Raw genomic sequence first — 15,602 nt, 5'->3', positions numbered from 1 at the left:
GATTAAAAGATTCGGCAATATGAAATCAAATGATAAAAAAACTTAACGAACAAGGAGAAAAAAACTAGAAGAACATAAACAGTGGATAGAGAAAGAAGGAAGACGAAAATCTCCTTCTTCCTCCTCAATTAGACCACAATAAACCGAATCTATAAAATATCTATGATTTTTTTAAAGAGAAAAATGCATCTGATTCTTTAATCCTCAAAACAAATGAAAAAGTAAAATGGGTGTTATTCAATAAGTTTATGAAGATAATTTGACCATGAAAACAAAATTAAACATTTCTTCAAAAAGAAAAAATGTTTATATTTTTTTGACCTTTATTTCTATATTACATTTATTGAATCATTCTATTAAAAAAATAAAATTTATTTTTAAATTACAATTTAAGAGTTTTTTGATATAAATGTAAACACAACTTGGTCTGCATTTGTACAAAGTCCTGAAAATATAAATAGCAGTGACAAATAAATAATGGACATTAATTAATACTAGTATAACAGAAAAAATGGTGGCTATTTCGTAAATTCATTGGTGAACAAAGATAAAATAGACTTTTAAAAGGATGATATTTTAATTTATTTCCAATTCAAAGCTCGGATTAAGAAACTAAAAATAAAGATTTAATCAAAATAATATAAATCTAATCAAATATAGTAATCGATTTCGACTAAACCCAACCCATCCACCCACCCACCCCCACCCAATCCATTTGATTTTCAATTCTCTCTCTCTGTCTGTCTTTCTGCTTCTTCACTGTCACTGTTCTTTTTTCATCTCTCTCTCTCTTCCTCCCTCGTTTTCTTAAAAAACCAACAAATCCTTCGATTCCAAGACTCTTTTGCGCACGTCTTACTAATTATCACTTTCATCAATGCTTTCTCTTTTACTTCCTTCTTCCGTCATGCTTCTATCCCTCTGATATACTCTGTTTTTCTCTAATTTCTCAATTTATTTATTTCTATTTACATTTCCCATTCTGAAATGCGGATTCGCCAGCGGTTTTTCAAGCTCTTGAGACCGATCGGAAAATCGCCGGCGTTTTGATGGAATCTACTCTATTATTAACCCTTACCCCTTTTCTTCACCTTTCATGGAGGTTATTACGTGCCGCTGTTATTCATGCTCGGTTCTTAGGTTTCACTCTAAGCTCAGATTCGAAGTCGTTGTTATCGAGGTCAGCTTTTTCCTCCTCTTCTTATTGTTTTTATTTAGTTAATTCTACTGTGTTTGAGACAATTTCTTTTGTAAGTGAGGAATGCAGTAATTTCTTATTGAATTTGCGGGAGAAGTAGGAAATGTTTATTTTGCTGCGACACTGTAACCCTACAAGTGACTATCAGATTTCTGAGATTTAATAGGCATTAGTTTAATTTTTCTCGGGAAGCAAGCTTAGATTTATGTGTGGGTATGATGCGTAATTGGGAAACTGAGGTCATGATAATTAATATTTGATGGTGCTATATTTGGATTTCATGTTTCATTCCGGTAATTTTTTCTCTAGCAAAACAAAAGAAGCCTCCTTTTCTCTCTCTTCGTCTCTTAAATACCACCAGCTTCAGTTTCCCGTTGAGGGATTTTTGGGCTAGCGTTACAACAATTAGTTGCTTTATGAGCTTGTAGTTAAGCTCAGTTGATCTCACCAGTTGCAGAGAGTTCTAATTTTTCCTATGTGAATTTGCTGTTGTTAGATCTGTTAATTCTGTAGCAAGTTTTGTTGTAAAAAACTTACTGTTTTGAACTGTTTCCAAATTTGTGACACTATCTGTTTGTGATCCTCTTTTCATGTCTTTCCACAAACATGTGATTTTCTTTCTCCTCCAACAGATTGCTCTAATATTATTATGCTTTCAACCTTCTATTGCGCACACCCACGGAAACCAAGTGCAATGGGAAGGCACAGAAAGAGGAATTGGGAATATTGCCTCACATTCATGTATTCATGACCAGATAATTGAACAGAGGAGGCGGCCTGGTCGCAAGGTGTACTCTGTTACCCCACAGGTCTATGATCACTCTGGTACATCTAAATCCCTTCATAACCGAGGAAGGGCATTGCTTGGCTTCTCTGAATTCCGAGTGCAGCAAAGGGAAGCAAAGCGGCCCATTAGGATTTTTTTAAATTATGATGCTGTTGGCCATTCACCAGATAGAGACTGTCGAAAAGTTGGAGAAGTTGTGAAGGTTGGTGTCAGAATTTATATGTGAAGTTCTGGTGCACCTAGGAGTCACTGTTGTAACTGATACTGAATTGTTCTGTCTTATTTTAATCAGCTTGGAGAACCTTCTGTTTCTTCTCTTCCTCGTAATCCTTCTTGCAATCCTCATGGTGACCCTCCAATCTATGGTGACTGCTGGTATAATTGTACTCTGGATGATATATCAGGGGAAGACAAAAGGCATCGCCTTCACAAGGTTTGCACCTCTTCAAATCATTATTAGTGCTATTTTATATTTGATATCAGCTTGAACATGCTTTGACTTGTATTTTGCAATGACAATTGACAATCACTGAGTTATTAATTTGTGATGCAAATGATCTGAGCAGAGAATTTTATTGAAGTGTTTTCTTGTGGAACAATTTCATTTAGGCTTTGGGCCAGACAGCCGATTGGTTTAGGAGAGCATTGGCTGTTGAGCCTGTGAAAGGGAACTTGCGTTTAAGTGGATATTCTGCGTGTGGGCAAGATGGAGGGGTGCAACTTCCACGTGAATATGTTGAAGGTATCATCTTTGGATTCTGGTGTCTTTGGCTTTGTGAATGGCTCATCGTTTTACTATGAGTTTTTATTAGCGATTGTTGTATTCAAAGTACTGAAGTTAGCTCTTTATGCTTATTTTAAATCATCCAGAGGGTGTTGCTGATGCGGACTTAGTTTTATTGGTGACCACAAGGCCTACCACAGGCAACACTCTTGCATGGGCAGTGGCATGTGAACGTGATCAGTGGGGTCGTGCAATTGCTGGTATTTTTTTTTTCTTGAGAATTCTGAATCTTTCAATATGTAACACTTGGTACGAAATGTATGATGTGTATCTAATCTGTTCATTTTTTTTGCAGGACATGTGAATGTTGCTCCTCGTCATTTGACGGCTGAGGCTGAAACTTTGCTCTCGGCTACTCTAATTCATGAGGTCATTCTGTTGTAAATTTAATTGGAATTGAATTAGTATGGATTTTTATTATTGTTTTTTTCTTTAAATAATATTAGATAGTGTGGGTAGGGGGGATTATTTGCAAGTCATGGGGATTGAATCCATGACTCCTACCTTCACTAGTGGGAAGTATACTAGGCCAAAGGCTAGTGGATTATTGAATTGATTTAGATGGTTATCTTTTTGCAGGTTATGCACGTTCTTGGTTTTGATCCGCATGCCTTTGCTCATTTTAGGGATGAGAGGAAAAGAAGACGTGGTCAGGTAGAAATTCTGATGCACATTCTCAATTAATGAATAAATGCCTAAGTTAGCCAACTACAATGAATTTGGTTTGAAAAGATTTTAGCTGTGTCTTGGAAACCAATGTGGTTTTGTTCTAGTAAACAATGTCTTTGATTCAACTTTGAAATGTCTGTTGAGGATGCCCAAGTATTGCCTTTTTTGGTTTGTCATGCCAGTAATTTTTCTTAGATTTTTTTTTTCAACCAAGTAAATATGGAGTTGACTTAATGCTATAATTTTAAAGATCAAGTTTAATGTATGTAGTGTGAACAGGTATTTTGAATCAATATTGAAGCTGTTCCTTCTCTCTTATTTTATCTTTATAGGTTACTGAACAAGTTGTGGATGACAAGCTTGGGCGGTTGGTAACTCGTGTAGTGCTTCCACGTGTTGTCATGTACTCACGTCATCATTATGGGGTATTGTTATGTAGATATTACTATTTTTTAGATTACACTTCTTTTGTTGTTTAATGCCCTTGTCATGCTGGTGGGACCATGGGGAGATAAAGATGTTCATATTTAATAGTGACAATACTCAAAACCACCATAAGTTTGATGAGTGCTCTCAAATGGCAGGCATTCTCAGAGAATTTTACTGGTTTAGAACTTGAAGACGGAGGAGGACGTGGCACATCAGGTTTTCCTTCCTTCCTTCCTCTGATATTAAGTAAATAGAAATACTTAGTCACGAGTACAGGCAGTTGTGCTATTTAAGCTGCAATTGCATGTTATTCCTTCCAAAAATAAATGGCTGTATAAGATGTGGACAGTTTGAGTACTTCAAAAGTAACTATTTTAATTGGTTTGCAGGGTCACATTGGGAAAAAAGACTTCTGATGAATGAGATTATGACTGGATCTGTCGATACCAGATCTGTTGTTTCGAAAATGACACTGGCTTTATTGGAGGATAGCGGGTGGTACCAGGCTAACTATAGTATGGCAGATCGACTTGACTGGGGTCGCAACCAAGGAACTGACTTTGTTACCTCACCTTGCAATCTGTGGAAGGGAGCTTACCACTGCAACACAACCCAGTTGTCAGGCTGTACCTACAACAGGGAGGCAGAGGGTTATTGCCCTATTGTAAATTATAGTGGAGATCTTCCTCAGTGGGCTCGCTACTTTCCGCAACCAAATAAAGGTGTGTTCTTGAGCAATGCGTTCTGCCATTCTAATTGCATGGTTATCTCCTTATTTACATATTAATTTGATTCCATAATTGTGCAATTGTTTCTGATTGAAATATACTATTAGTGAAAGGTTAAATTCATCTATATTTGGTTCTGACAATTTCTCATTTTCGATTCTTCGTCTAATATGAAGATACAGTCTTATATTTATAAGATTGGATGTGACTAGTGCAAGTCCAAGACATATTCTTAATAATCATGATGAGTTTTTGGTGTGCTTTGAAACCATTTTATATATATGATTTGTTATTTTCCCTTGGGTCTTTTACGAAGTTTTTCTTTCCTGATAATGGCTGCATACTAATCATGGCGCTCGTTCCATTTTTTAGAAGTGTACTGGCAAACCAAGACTGGTGTCAATTGGCCCGCTATTTGAAGTAATTTTAATTTTTGTCACTGGGAATTTCAGGTGGACAGTCTTCACTTGCTGATTATTGTACTTATTTTGTGGCCTACTCTGATGGATCATGTACAGACACTAACAGTGCACGGGCGCCTGATAGAATGTTGGGTGAAGTTCGAGGGGGTAGCTCCAGGTGAAAACTTATGATTGAAGCTTTTTTAGAATAAATTTTGGAAACAAGCTTATGGTTCAGTTCTTAATATCTGTCTAAATGTGTAAATAGGTGTATGGCTTCATCGTTAGTGCGCACTGGGTTTGTGCGGGGTTCTGTGACCCAAGGAAATGGTTGTTATCAGCACAGATGTATTAATAGAACTCTTGAGGTATGATTTTGACTTTTGATGCTCCTATATGATCTGCATTGTTTTTTAAGAGGTGCTTAGGCGGTATTATCTGGTTAAGTAACTTGTGGCTGTGCAAGCTTGATTTTACAAAAATAAGAAAAAGTATGTTGTTCATAAAACGGCGTCATTCTATTATCCACTGATAAATTTGGCGGATATTTTGGGTGCAATCAAGATTATTATTTGGTGTAGAAGTTGAACATTTTCCTTTGCACAAATTCAATAACCAACTAAACTTAAAATATGCTAATTTCTTCTGAAAAACAACAATTAACTTGAGGAAAATAAGCAAGCAGTTTTTGATTTTCTTTTTTCTTAAATATTATTCTTGTAGGAACTCCTTATCTTTTTTTTTTTTTTTTAATTTGAACATGGTATAATAATATAATATCCAATTGCCCAGCAAGAACTGTATTATTTGCACATCATATTGGATGTGCAATCTCAAGGAAGCTTACACTGTAAAAATAGTTATTTCAGAAATTGCGTCGGGCATTTGTGCTGCCCTGAGAGCAGGATTGCAGACTGGAAGGCTGTTATCTTTTCTTTGTGCTTTGCGTTCTCTCACTATCACTTTTTCTTTCATATATTGGTTGCACTTCTAACGGTGTTTGTTTAGGTTGCTGTGGATGGCATTTGGAAAGTGTGTCCAGAAACTGGTGGACCTGTTCAGTTCCCTGGCTTCAATGGTAATAATTCTGTTCTATCTACAGATTGAATGCATTCTATTATGAAATCCTTTGTTGTTCATTTTCTGTTTTTTTATCTGTTTGTCTCCAGGTGAGCTGCTTTGCCCTGCTTACCATGAACTTTGTAGCACAAGCTCGCTGTCCCTTCCTGGGCAATGCCCTGGTTCATGTAATTTCAATGGAGATTGTGTTGACGGGAAGTGTCAATGTTTCCTTGGATTTCGTGGTCATGATTGTGGCCAACGTAAGCACCTATATCCCTACTATGTACCTCTTCTTAGTCAATCAATGGGATGACATTTGTGGAATCCCAATTTTTCAAGTTACTTGAATTGGTTTCTTTTATTAATACATTGAAAGTTTCATTGCCGGAATTTCTGTTGCAGGCTCCTGCCCTCGTAATTGCAATGGGCGTGGCCTTTGCCAGTTAAACGGGATTTGTAAATGCAAAAAAGGTTACACTGGCATTGACTGCTCTACTGGTAACGATCCCTGATCTTTTCTTTTTCCTTTTGGTTTCACCAAATTTTTAGTTGAACAAATACAAGTTGAGTTAGTTCTTCTATTAGTAACTTGTGCTGAAGTATAATACAGGGGGAATTAAACCAAAATCTGGTATTCTTTATGTACTAATCAAGTGGCTTCACATATGCCTGCATTTTAATGAAAGTGAATGAATTTATACTTTCTCTAAAATTTTCTTCGTTTTATGGTTACTTTGACTAAAATGTTTGGTCCATGACTGCTTTGGTTTGCCATTCTCTGACTTAACTATCCCTTTGCATCCAGCTGTTTGTGATGAACAGTGCAGTCTTCACGGCGGTGTATGTGATAATGGAGTTTGTGAGTTTCGATGCTCAGACTATGCAGGCTATACTTGTCAGAATAGCTCCAAGCTTTTGTCTAGCCTTTCAGTCTGCAAAAATGTTCTTGAGAATGATATATCCGGTCAACATTGTGCCCCTAGTGAACCAAGTATACTACAGCAGCTAGAAGAAGTTGTTGTAATGCCCAACTATCATCGACTTTTCCCAGGTGGTGCCCGGAAGTTATTTAATATCTTTGGGAGCAGCTATTGCGACACTGTTGCTAAGCGATTAGCCTGCTGGGTAAGTTGTTTTGTCTTATTTTTGCTTTGTTACGAGCTTAGCTTACTCATGATTTTGGACTAATTTTTATGCTCAAAATGAGCAGATATCCATACAAAAATGCGATAAGGATGGAGATGACAGGCTTCGGGTGTGTCATTCAGCATGTCAGTCATATAATTTAGCTTGTGGAGCATCACTTGACTGCTCAGACCAAACTCTATTTAGCAGTGAAGAAGAAAGTGAGGGTCAATGCACAGGCTCTGGAGAGCTAAAAGGGACATGGTTGAATCGACTAGGAATAAGGTTATTTTCAAGTAATTCGTCTTCGAAAGGAACGTCTGTAAAATATAGGTAGCTGTAGGTCTTTATTTTTCCCTTTTTCTTCTTTCACCCCACCCTATTGTTATCGTAATTTTGGCTTGTAATTTCACTAGGGCTTCCATTGTAGGATTGGCACATATTGTACGTGCCTTAGGTTTAGGTGTCCGTCCGTCTTTTGCTCATCCCAAAATTCATTTAAGAAATCTGGGTGAGATGAAGGCTTTCAAAGATGAAAGTCAAAATGTAGAGAATTGCAATTGTATGCAAGAGAAAGAAAGAAAAAAAAAAGAAAAAACAAAGAGAAAAAGGAAGTAAAGGAAGAAAGCTTCTTTGATGAATGATCAGAGGCTAGGCCGAAGGCCTATGTTTGGTTGTTTTCCTCGTCTATCCTTTTTTATTTCATCCGTAACCAAGTTGTATATAGATATTTGGACTCTTTATGGTTAATGTAATGGCTTGGATTTGCCATTCTTTGTTTAAATGATAATGCTTTTAATTTTTTATCTACAGGTGTTTTGCCGAAGAGATCAGGCTATTAGGCCTGCTGAAAACTGAACAGTATGCTATCGAATTGAAATGATAATATTAGATTTTAAAAATAGTAATAATTAAAATAAACAAGTTTATAATAATAATAATAATAATAATAAATAATGATAAATTACTGAACTGAATACAATTTACTGAACTGAAACTGAATACATATGGTTTTAGTAATACAATTTACAGATATAACTTATCTGCCTGATACGTTTTTTTGAATTAAGAGAAACAGCTGTGAAAATGAAAAATTGAAAATAAAACTAAAAAAAAAAAAAAGTGTATGTCAGTGTTTTATTTGGATTAAACCTTTGCTTGGGGCTGATTTGGAAGATTAATAGGGAGGTGGGTGGGGATAGTTGAAAATTAATTCCAAGGGAGGGGCTGTTTTTGACCGTGGTTAAGAAAATGTTACCATTCCGGCGCACTAGGCGCCGGAATGGGTACCACTGTGCAAGTCAAACTTGCACAATGGAATACTATTTGGAATAGTAACCATTCCAGCGCGTGTGGCGCCGGAATGGTCACTATTCCACTCCACCCCAATAAATATTAAAAAAATTATTATTTTATAAAAATAAATATAAAAAAAATTAATTTGTCATTTTATAAAAATAAAATTATATTATAATAATGTTATTGAATTTGTATTTTATAAAATTTAATTTTGCTTGAAAACGTTATGATTAAATTTGCACAATTTCATACGTTAGGGCTAAAATTGTGATTAAGTGAAATACACTAAATATTTAGTATATTAATAATAGAGTAAAATATTTTAGACATTTTCAAAGAAAATTTGATTAAGTGAAGTACACTAATTTTTTTTTTTGTTAGTAATATACTAAGGGTCCGTTTGGTTGCTCCTTTTTACCTTTTCACCTTTTCACTTCAAAAAGGAGAGTTTTAGGTGTTTGGTTAGTGATCTACTGTTTGCCTTTTAAATCTGAAAAGCAGCATTAGGTGTTTGATTAGTAACCTCATGTTTGCCTTTCACACCCGAAAAGCAGCCTTTTACAAAAGCAGAGATTCTTTGCTTTTTGGAAAAACAGTTTTTTTCTAACAGCAAACAGCAAACCGTAACAGCAACAGCAAACAACAACAACAACCCGTAACAGCAAACAGCAAACCGTAACAGCAAACAGCAACAGCAACAGCAAACAGTAGAGAAAACAAACGGGCCCTAAATATTTAACCGTAAAGTTTTAAGTGAAGTACAGATTAAACATAACGTATGAAATTGTGTAAATTTAATCATAACGTTTTCCAGCAAAATTAAATTTTATAAAATACAAATTCAATAACATTATTATAATATAATTTTATTTTTATAAAATGATAAATTAATTTCTTTTTTATATTTATTTTTATAAAATAATAAATTTTTTTAATATTTATTGGGGTGGAGTGGAATAGTGACCATTCCGGCGCCACACGCGCCGGAATGGTTACTACTCCAAATAGTATTCCACTGTGCAAGTTTGACTTGTACAGTGGTACCCATTCCGGCGCCTAGTGCACCGGAATGGTAACATTTTCTTAACCATGGTCAAAAACAGTCCCTCCCTTAGAATTAATTTTCAACTATTCCCACCTCCTTATTAATCTTCCAAATCAGCCCCAAGCAAAGGTTTAATCCGTTTTATTTTATCCTCCAGAATTGCCTGTTCCATGCTTCCTTGCAAAACAGTATTCTTAGAAGAAGCCATTAGAGCTCTGAGCAATACCTGCCAATACCTGGAGGGAGTACTCCTTAGTCCTTTGTGCTTGTCATGTTATCAATATGATAGTACTGAATACTGATATGATTACTAAATGACAAAAAAATGGTTGACCTGAGTTGACTATGACTTACTAGATTTTGGGTTCAATATTCTATTGAGTTAATTATACACCTTCTAGTATTAGGGATGAAATGTTAATATAATAAAACTTAATTTTTTAACATTAAAATCATTTAATTTTACATTTGATTTCTCATGTAATCCTCCATATTCCATCAATAACAGTCACTGAAAAAACACGTGTAGACAACATTAAACATATTTTAATACAATGATTAAAAAATAATAACAATAATATCTTACAAAACCTAACCTAGTTTTCATTCTCTCATTTCAATTTTCATATCAACAGAACCTAATAAGATCAAACTAAGTATTTTTTAACCTATGTGCAAAAATTTGGCTTGGATGTCACACACTTATCTTTTTCAGTAAATATTGAATGATATTGATATTAAGAAATTAGATTTTGTGATATTAGTGTTCTATTTCTATTACTTAGAGGACTATGATTGTCATTAACCCATTGGTTAAAATTTATGAAGATCTAGCAATATTGATATAATTTCGATTCAAGTCCATATATAATGAAACTATTAACATGAAACACTAGTCTAATTATTTGGTAAATAAGCAAGTATGAATCAACTCAACTAAATAGTGGCGGAGCCACGATTTCATATGTGGAGGGCTAATTTTAGTCTTATAATTTGGGGTAATTTTTTAACGGGCTAGATGAATTCTTTTTGGGCCTTCAACATGATAAAATTGTTTAAAAAAATTAAAAGTGCCTAACGTGAAAAGCGTAAATATATTTAATTTTTTATAAGTTCAACGCTATTTTTCTAAATTAAAACCCTTAAACAAGTATATTACTCTTTATAAATTAAATATAATATTGACATTTTGATTGAAAAAAAAATTTAATTTAAGAAAAATTATAACTAGATAAAAACAATGATAAAATAAAAGTTAATATTCACATTTTGATTTGACGGGATTCAGGGAAACATTAAAATGAATAAAACTGAGAATAGGATGGACTGAACTTGGAACCATTTTTTTTTTTTTTTTTTTGTGTGTGGAGAAACAATAAATACCACTTAGACCAAGATTATCACCTGAATATCATGTTATACATTAAGTCCTATTTTATAAATACTAATTTAATTATCTTAGGACTGTTCAGAACTGCATTGTTATTTTTCAAGGGTGGTACCGGAAGCTGGGGGTTCTAGTCCCCAAGTTCCGGGCTGTCTCCGCCCAGCAACCAACATAACAAGACTCATAAGTTGAGAAAGATTTCCTTCGTATATTAAATTAATTAAATAAATTGGTCTCTCTCAACTAATCACATCCCACCAATTTACTTAATTAAGACCAAATACAACAATTAATTAATACGACAGATATTGTTGAACCGATTTGATATCCAATTTTTCCATAAATCCAAAAATATATAAATCAAATGAAAACTATATATCATTCACAAAAATTAAAATCAACAATCATTAATTGAAACGACATCATCCAGATCCAGTGGAACAAAACGTAATCAAGTAATCCGACCCGGAACAAGTACAGGTACTTGACGCATCATCATACGCATAACTATACGCAGTTGGGCAAGCATTCTTAAACATAACGGAATACTGATTCGGAGCACAAGTTCCCGGAGTCCCATGATCGCCGGTGCAACAAAACTCCGGCGCATTAAAAGCTGCACACGCACTTTTACAAGCAACCACCGAACCCGAACCCGAATCTGTAACCCGTAATTCCGCCGGACAATTCGAATTCAGATCCGCCACACAACCCGCATACTGACAATCACCCGACCCGCCTAACGCCTTCACACCTAAACCAACATTGTAACCGTCAACCAAACTAACGTCGTAGAAATCGTTCTCATTCGGATTCATAGCAGTAGTGAACTCCACGAGAGAAACCGGCGGAGCTCCTCCGCCGTTACATTTTAGAGTACCGCCACAGTCACCGGTGGCGCATTTTCCGGTTCCTGAAGCATCGAATGCGCAGCCTGTTCGAGCCCAAAACCGTCCGGACCAATTCGGTGGAGCTTGGAGCTGGATGGATGAACCGGCTGGTAATGCAAAACCGCCGTCTCCGAGAATAGCAGCGCCGTTGCCGGAGAGAGTTCCCGGCCATATGGTGTAGCTGCAGAGGTTTTGGAGAGTAAAAACGGTAGCGTTTGCGAACTTGCCTGAAAATTATCACAAGAATAAATATGAACAATTAACATTATAATTTTAAATCTAACATTTATCGATCGGAATATGAGATTTGTACCTGAGATTGAGAGGAAGAGGAGGAGGAGGAGGAGATAAGAGAAAGATGAGATTGCCATTTGATTGCAGTTTAGGGAGGAAGAAGAAAGAAAAATTAGGGTAGAATGGATGTAGTTGGAGTGGTGGAATATAGTATTTATATTTGGTGATTAGTGTTGTTAATTAAGTAATTAATTTTAAGTAAGAGGTTACTATCTTTCCATGATCGTTTTTTTGATTCTGTTTTAATTACAGCGTGGATTCTTAATTATATTAATTCCCATGCATGGATCGTCCCTACTATCCAACGGATATAACTTTGGTGTCCTTTACTTTTCGCTTAATACATCATTTGTGTTCTGAACTTGTGCAAAAAGTTAATTGACACTTTGAATTTTAAAGTGCTTCAATAAATCCTTTAACTTGTATAAAATATTCAATTAGCTCTTTAAATTTACGTAAAATATAATCAAATAATCACCCAGTTGTAAAAAAAGTAAATTAAATACGTATCTTAGAATGTTATTACATAATTAAAAAAAATAGATTAAAAATGATGTTATTATTTGCTCAACCATACAACTTGTCTTCTCTAATCTAAGAATTGTAAACCCCGATTTCGGTCGTTTCACTTTTTTTTAAGACTTGTGCAATACATTTTTCGCATTTAACTTACTTTTTTGTAACCGAGTGATCAATTGATTACATTTTGCGCAAATTGAGGAGGCTAACTGAATACTTTATGCAAGTTGAAGGAGCTATCAAGGCACTTTGAAAGTTCAGAAGGCCAATTAAGCTTTTTGGACAAATTCAGGGACAAATGATATATTAAGTATTTTATTTTCGATATGTAGTAGGATAAATAATTAACTTTAACGGAAAAGTACAAAAATAAATCACGTGGTTTAGGTTATTTCAAACCTAAATTATATGATTTAAAAGTTGATAAATAGGTAAATATGATTGATTCTGTTAGTAAATACAGTTTAAACTGATTAATAGTATTAACAAAAGTCAAATATGATAGTCAAAGTTAAAGACCAAAGAGTTATTTTAATTTTTATATTTATTTATTTATTTATTTATTTTTTGGTAGAAATATTTATTTATTTTATAAATTAACTCTTTTATTATCTAATTATTATCTATAAATCCAAAAAAAATTAAAATTCAAACTCACCGTCTTCCTTTCTTTCACGTCTCACTTTTTTTTTTTATCTCATCAACCAATAATAGCAGTATCATGTTAATTTGAAACCGATAAAAATACAAAACTTCTGAAAGTGAAAATTATGTTAGAAATGAAAGAATGTCAATGGGTTTAGTGCTTTTGCACTTTTATGATAATGTGATATTATTACCCTAACAATAGTAATAATTAGTGTTCCAACTAAAGGATTGGATCCTGTGAAGCTTAAACATTAAAAAAAAAAAAAAATCGATTAAAACAAGTAAATAACATTTTAAAGAAATAGCAAAATCATAATAAATTGGTTATGTTATATGAAGTCACGTGAGCAAGTAGAGGGATAAGATAGAAGAGATTCCACAAAGAAGATCACGTGGCAAACATCAGAGCGTGACCTCCCATTCTCACACGTACTTAGGCAGTTGATAGTTCATAGATCACGTGGCTTCCTCCACTCCCCTATATCACTTTCTTCCACTTCTTGTTACTGTTAGATTCATTTTTCTCCGTTAAAATTAATCCTTATTTTCCAAATTTTGACTAATGTTTTATTTAATGTAACTTATATTTACAATCCGTTCAGAATTAGCAATTCGCTTAAAACTGTCTCATCGCTTGTATCATTTTTTTTTTTTTGGATAAGGTATCAGAATAGGCTTAATGTATTTGGAAAGTATCAATTTAGGTTCAACGTTCGAAATAACATCAATATAGGCTTAACGTTTACAACATAATATCAATTTAGGCTTAAAGTTTACAATATAGCATCAATTTAGGTTTCATGTACAAAATAGCACCAATATAAGCTTAACATTTATAAAATTTAGGCTTAAAGTAATTGAATATCAATTTAGGCTTAAAGTAATTGAATATCCACAATATTATTGATACATGTCAGTGTTCGAAATATTGTGGATATTCAATTACTTTTAGTTTGCATATACATGAGTAATGAAATTTAGTAGTCATAGAATCATTTATGAAAAACGAATATAAGATTTTAATGGGCAAGAATACTAATTAATTGTATTATAATAAATAAGAATATAAAACTAAATAAAAAAGATAACATATAACATTAATATGGAAAAAATATATAATATGATTCATTTAGTTATGACGTTTAGCTTAAATTGTATATATTTTGTAAAACGTTAAGCCTATATTGATGCTATTTTGTACATGGGGCCTAAATTGATGCTATGTTGTAAACGATAAGCCTAAATTGATATTATGTTGTAAACGTTAAACCTATATTGGTATTATTTCGAACGTTGAGCCTAAATTGGTACTTTCTCAAATACATTAGGCCTATTCTGGTACCTTATCCCATAATTAAAGGATGACAAAACAACAAAAGTGACATAGAACTTAGCACTCACACATCATGTTGCATGCCTGACACCGTGCTGTCTCCACACTATATGAGTCCCGTTTCAAACTTTTGCCCGCTCGATCATGATGATTCCCTCGTCACTTTAAAACTCCCCAAACCAATGATCAAATTTCAGAAAGAACTGACATAACTCGAAAGGCAACTATTGATTCAACACAATGCGCATTGCTATTCTGCATAAATTATGAGAAACTAAGATCGAAATGGCAGAAATTCAGTTATAATTACAACAAGATAATCAATAATTATGAGCTTACTTGATTAAAGATAAACACATAAAAATGAAAGACATAAAAATATATCTAAAAGCCTTGTTCAAAGTGTCATTAGTGATAACATACACCCACATTAAAGATAATCAATGTAAGAAAAATAAGGGTGTTTTTTTTAACACACATGTTATTAAAGATACAAGCACAAGATGAACGAATTACAGAGAGAAGAAGGAAGATGTTCAAAACGAAGAGGTGAGGAAGAGAGGCTTTTGAGTTTCTCTTCTCGAAAGAATGAAGAAAGCAAATGATAAGTATAGTACCAATAAAGACTTTAAGTCTTATTTACATGCAAAGATCATGTCCAGGGGCACATGCGTCTTTTCGTGCTAGCCAAGGGCGTTTTCGTCAATTCCAGCCTATTGGCATATTCTAGAAGGGCTTCATCAGACAAATGTGTTCTTCACCACACTCAATCACACCACAAATAAATCTCCACCATTGATTGCAATCAAGGGCTCACAATAGGACACTTGTCTTTACTTTTTCTTGTCCATTAAGTTTGCTTGATGAACAAACCTAAATATTAAGATATAAATGTAATAGTTAGGAGCATTTAATTTTTTAATGAGAATTAAGGGGATTCAAGAATTTTACCTCATTCAATTTAATATGGTATCAGAGCAAAACTGAATCCCATCTATTATTGA

The 15,602-nt window shown here is 34.1% G+C and overlaps 2 protein-coding genes across 2 annotated transcripts; one reads left to right on the top strand and one right to left on the bottom strand.

Annotated features, from left to right (window-relative positions):
• The first annotated feature begins 701 nt into the window (after positions 1–701).
• LOC136235499 (uncharacterized) lies at positions 702–7,967 on the top strand. Its single transcript, XM_066025206.1, has 17 exons — positions 702–1,180; positions 1,831–2,187; positions 2,278–2,418; positions 2,595–2,727; positions 2,856–2,969; positions 3,065–3,138; positions 3,349–3,423; positions 3,771–3,863; positions 4,023–4,083; positions 4,257–4,589; positions 5,048–5,174; positions 5,265–5,364; positions 6,005–6,074; positions 6,166–6,318; positions 6,461–6,556; positions 6,864–7,183; positions 7,269–7,967. Exons 1-17 carry the CDS (start codon positions 1,097–1,099, stop codon positions 7,518–7,520), a joined length of 2,583 nt encoding a protein of 860 aa, XP_065881278.1. The 5' UTR covers positions 702–1,096; the 3' UTR covers positions 7,521–7,967.
• A 3,253-nt stretch (positions 7,968–11,220) lies between these two features.
• On the bottom strand, positions 11,221–12,261 carry LOC136200470 (pathogenesis-related thaumatin-like protein 3.5). Its single transcript, XM_065990846.1, has 2 exons — positions 12,118–12,261; positions 11,221–12,031 (listed from the first exon to the last, which is right to left on the bottom strand). Exons 1-2 carry the CDS (start codon positions 12,173–12,175, stop codon positions 11,337–11,339), a joined length of 753 nt encoding a protein of 250 aa, XP_065846918.1. The 5' UTR covers positions 12,176–12,261; the 3' UTR covers positions 11,221–11,336.
• Positions 12,262–15,602: the final 3,341 nt, after the last annotated feature.

Source organism: Euphorbia lathyris, chromosome 7 (assembly GCF_963576675.1).
Source record: "Euphorbia lathyris chromosome 7, ddEupLath1.1, whole genome shotgun sequence".
In the NCBI taxonomy this organism is placed as follows: domain Eukaryota; kingdom Viridiplantae; phylum Streptophyta; class Magnoliopsida; order Malpighiales; family Euphorbiaceae; genus Euphorbia; species Euphorbia lathyris.
This window is presented reverse-complemented; position numbering and strand designations above follow the sequence as displayed.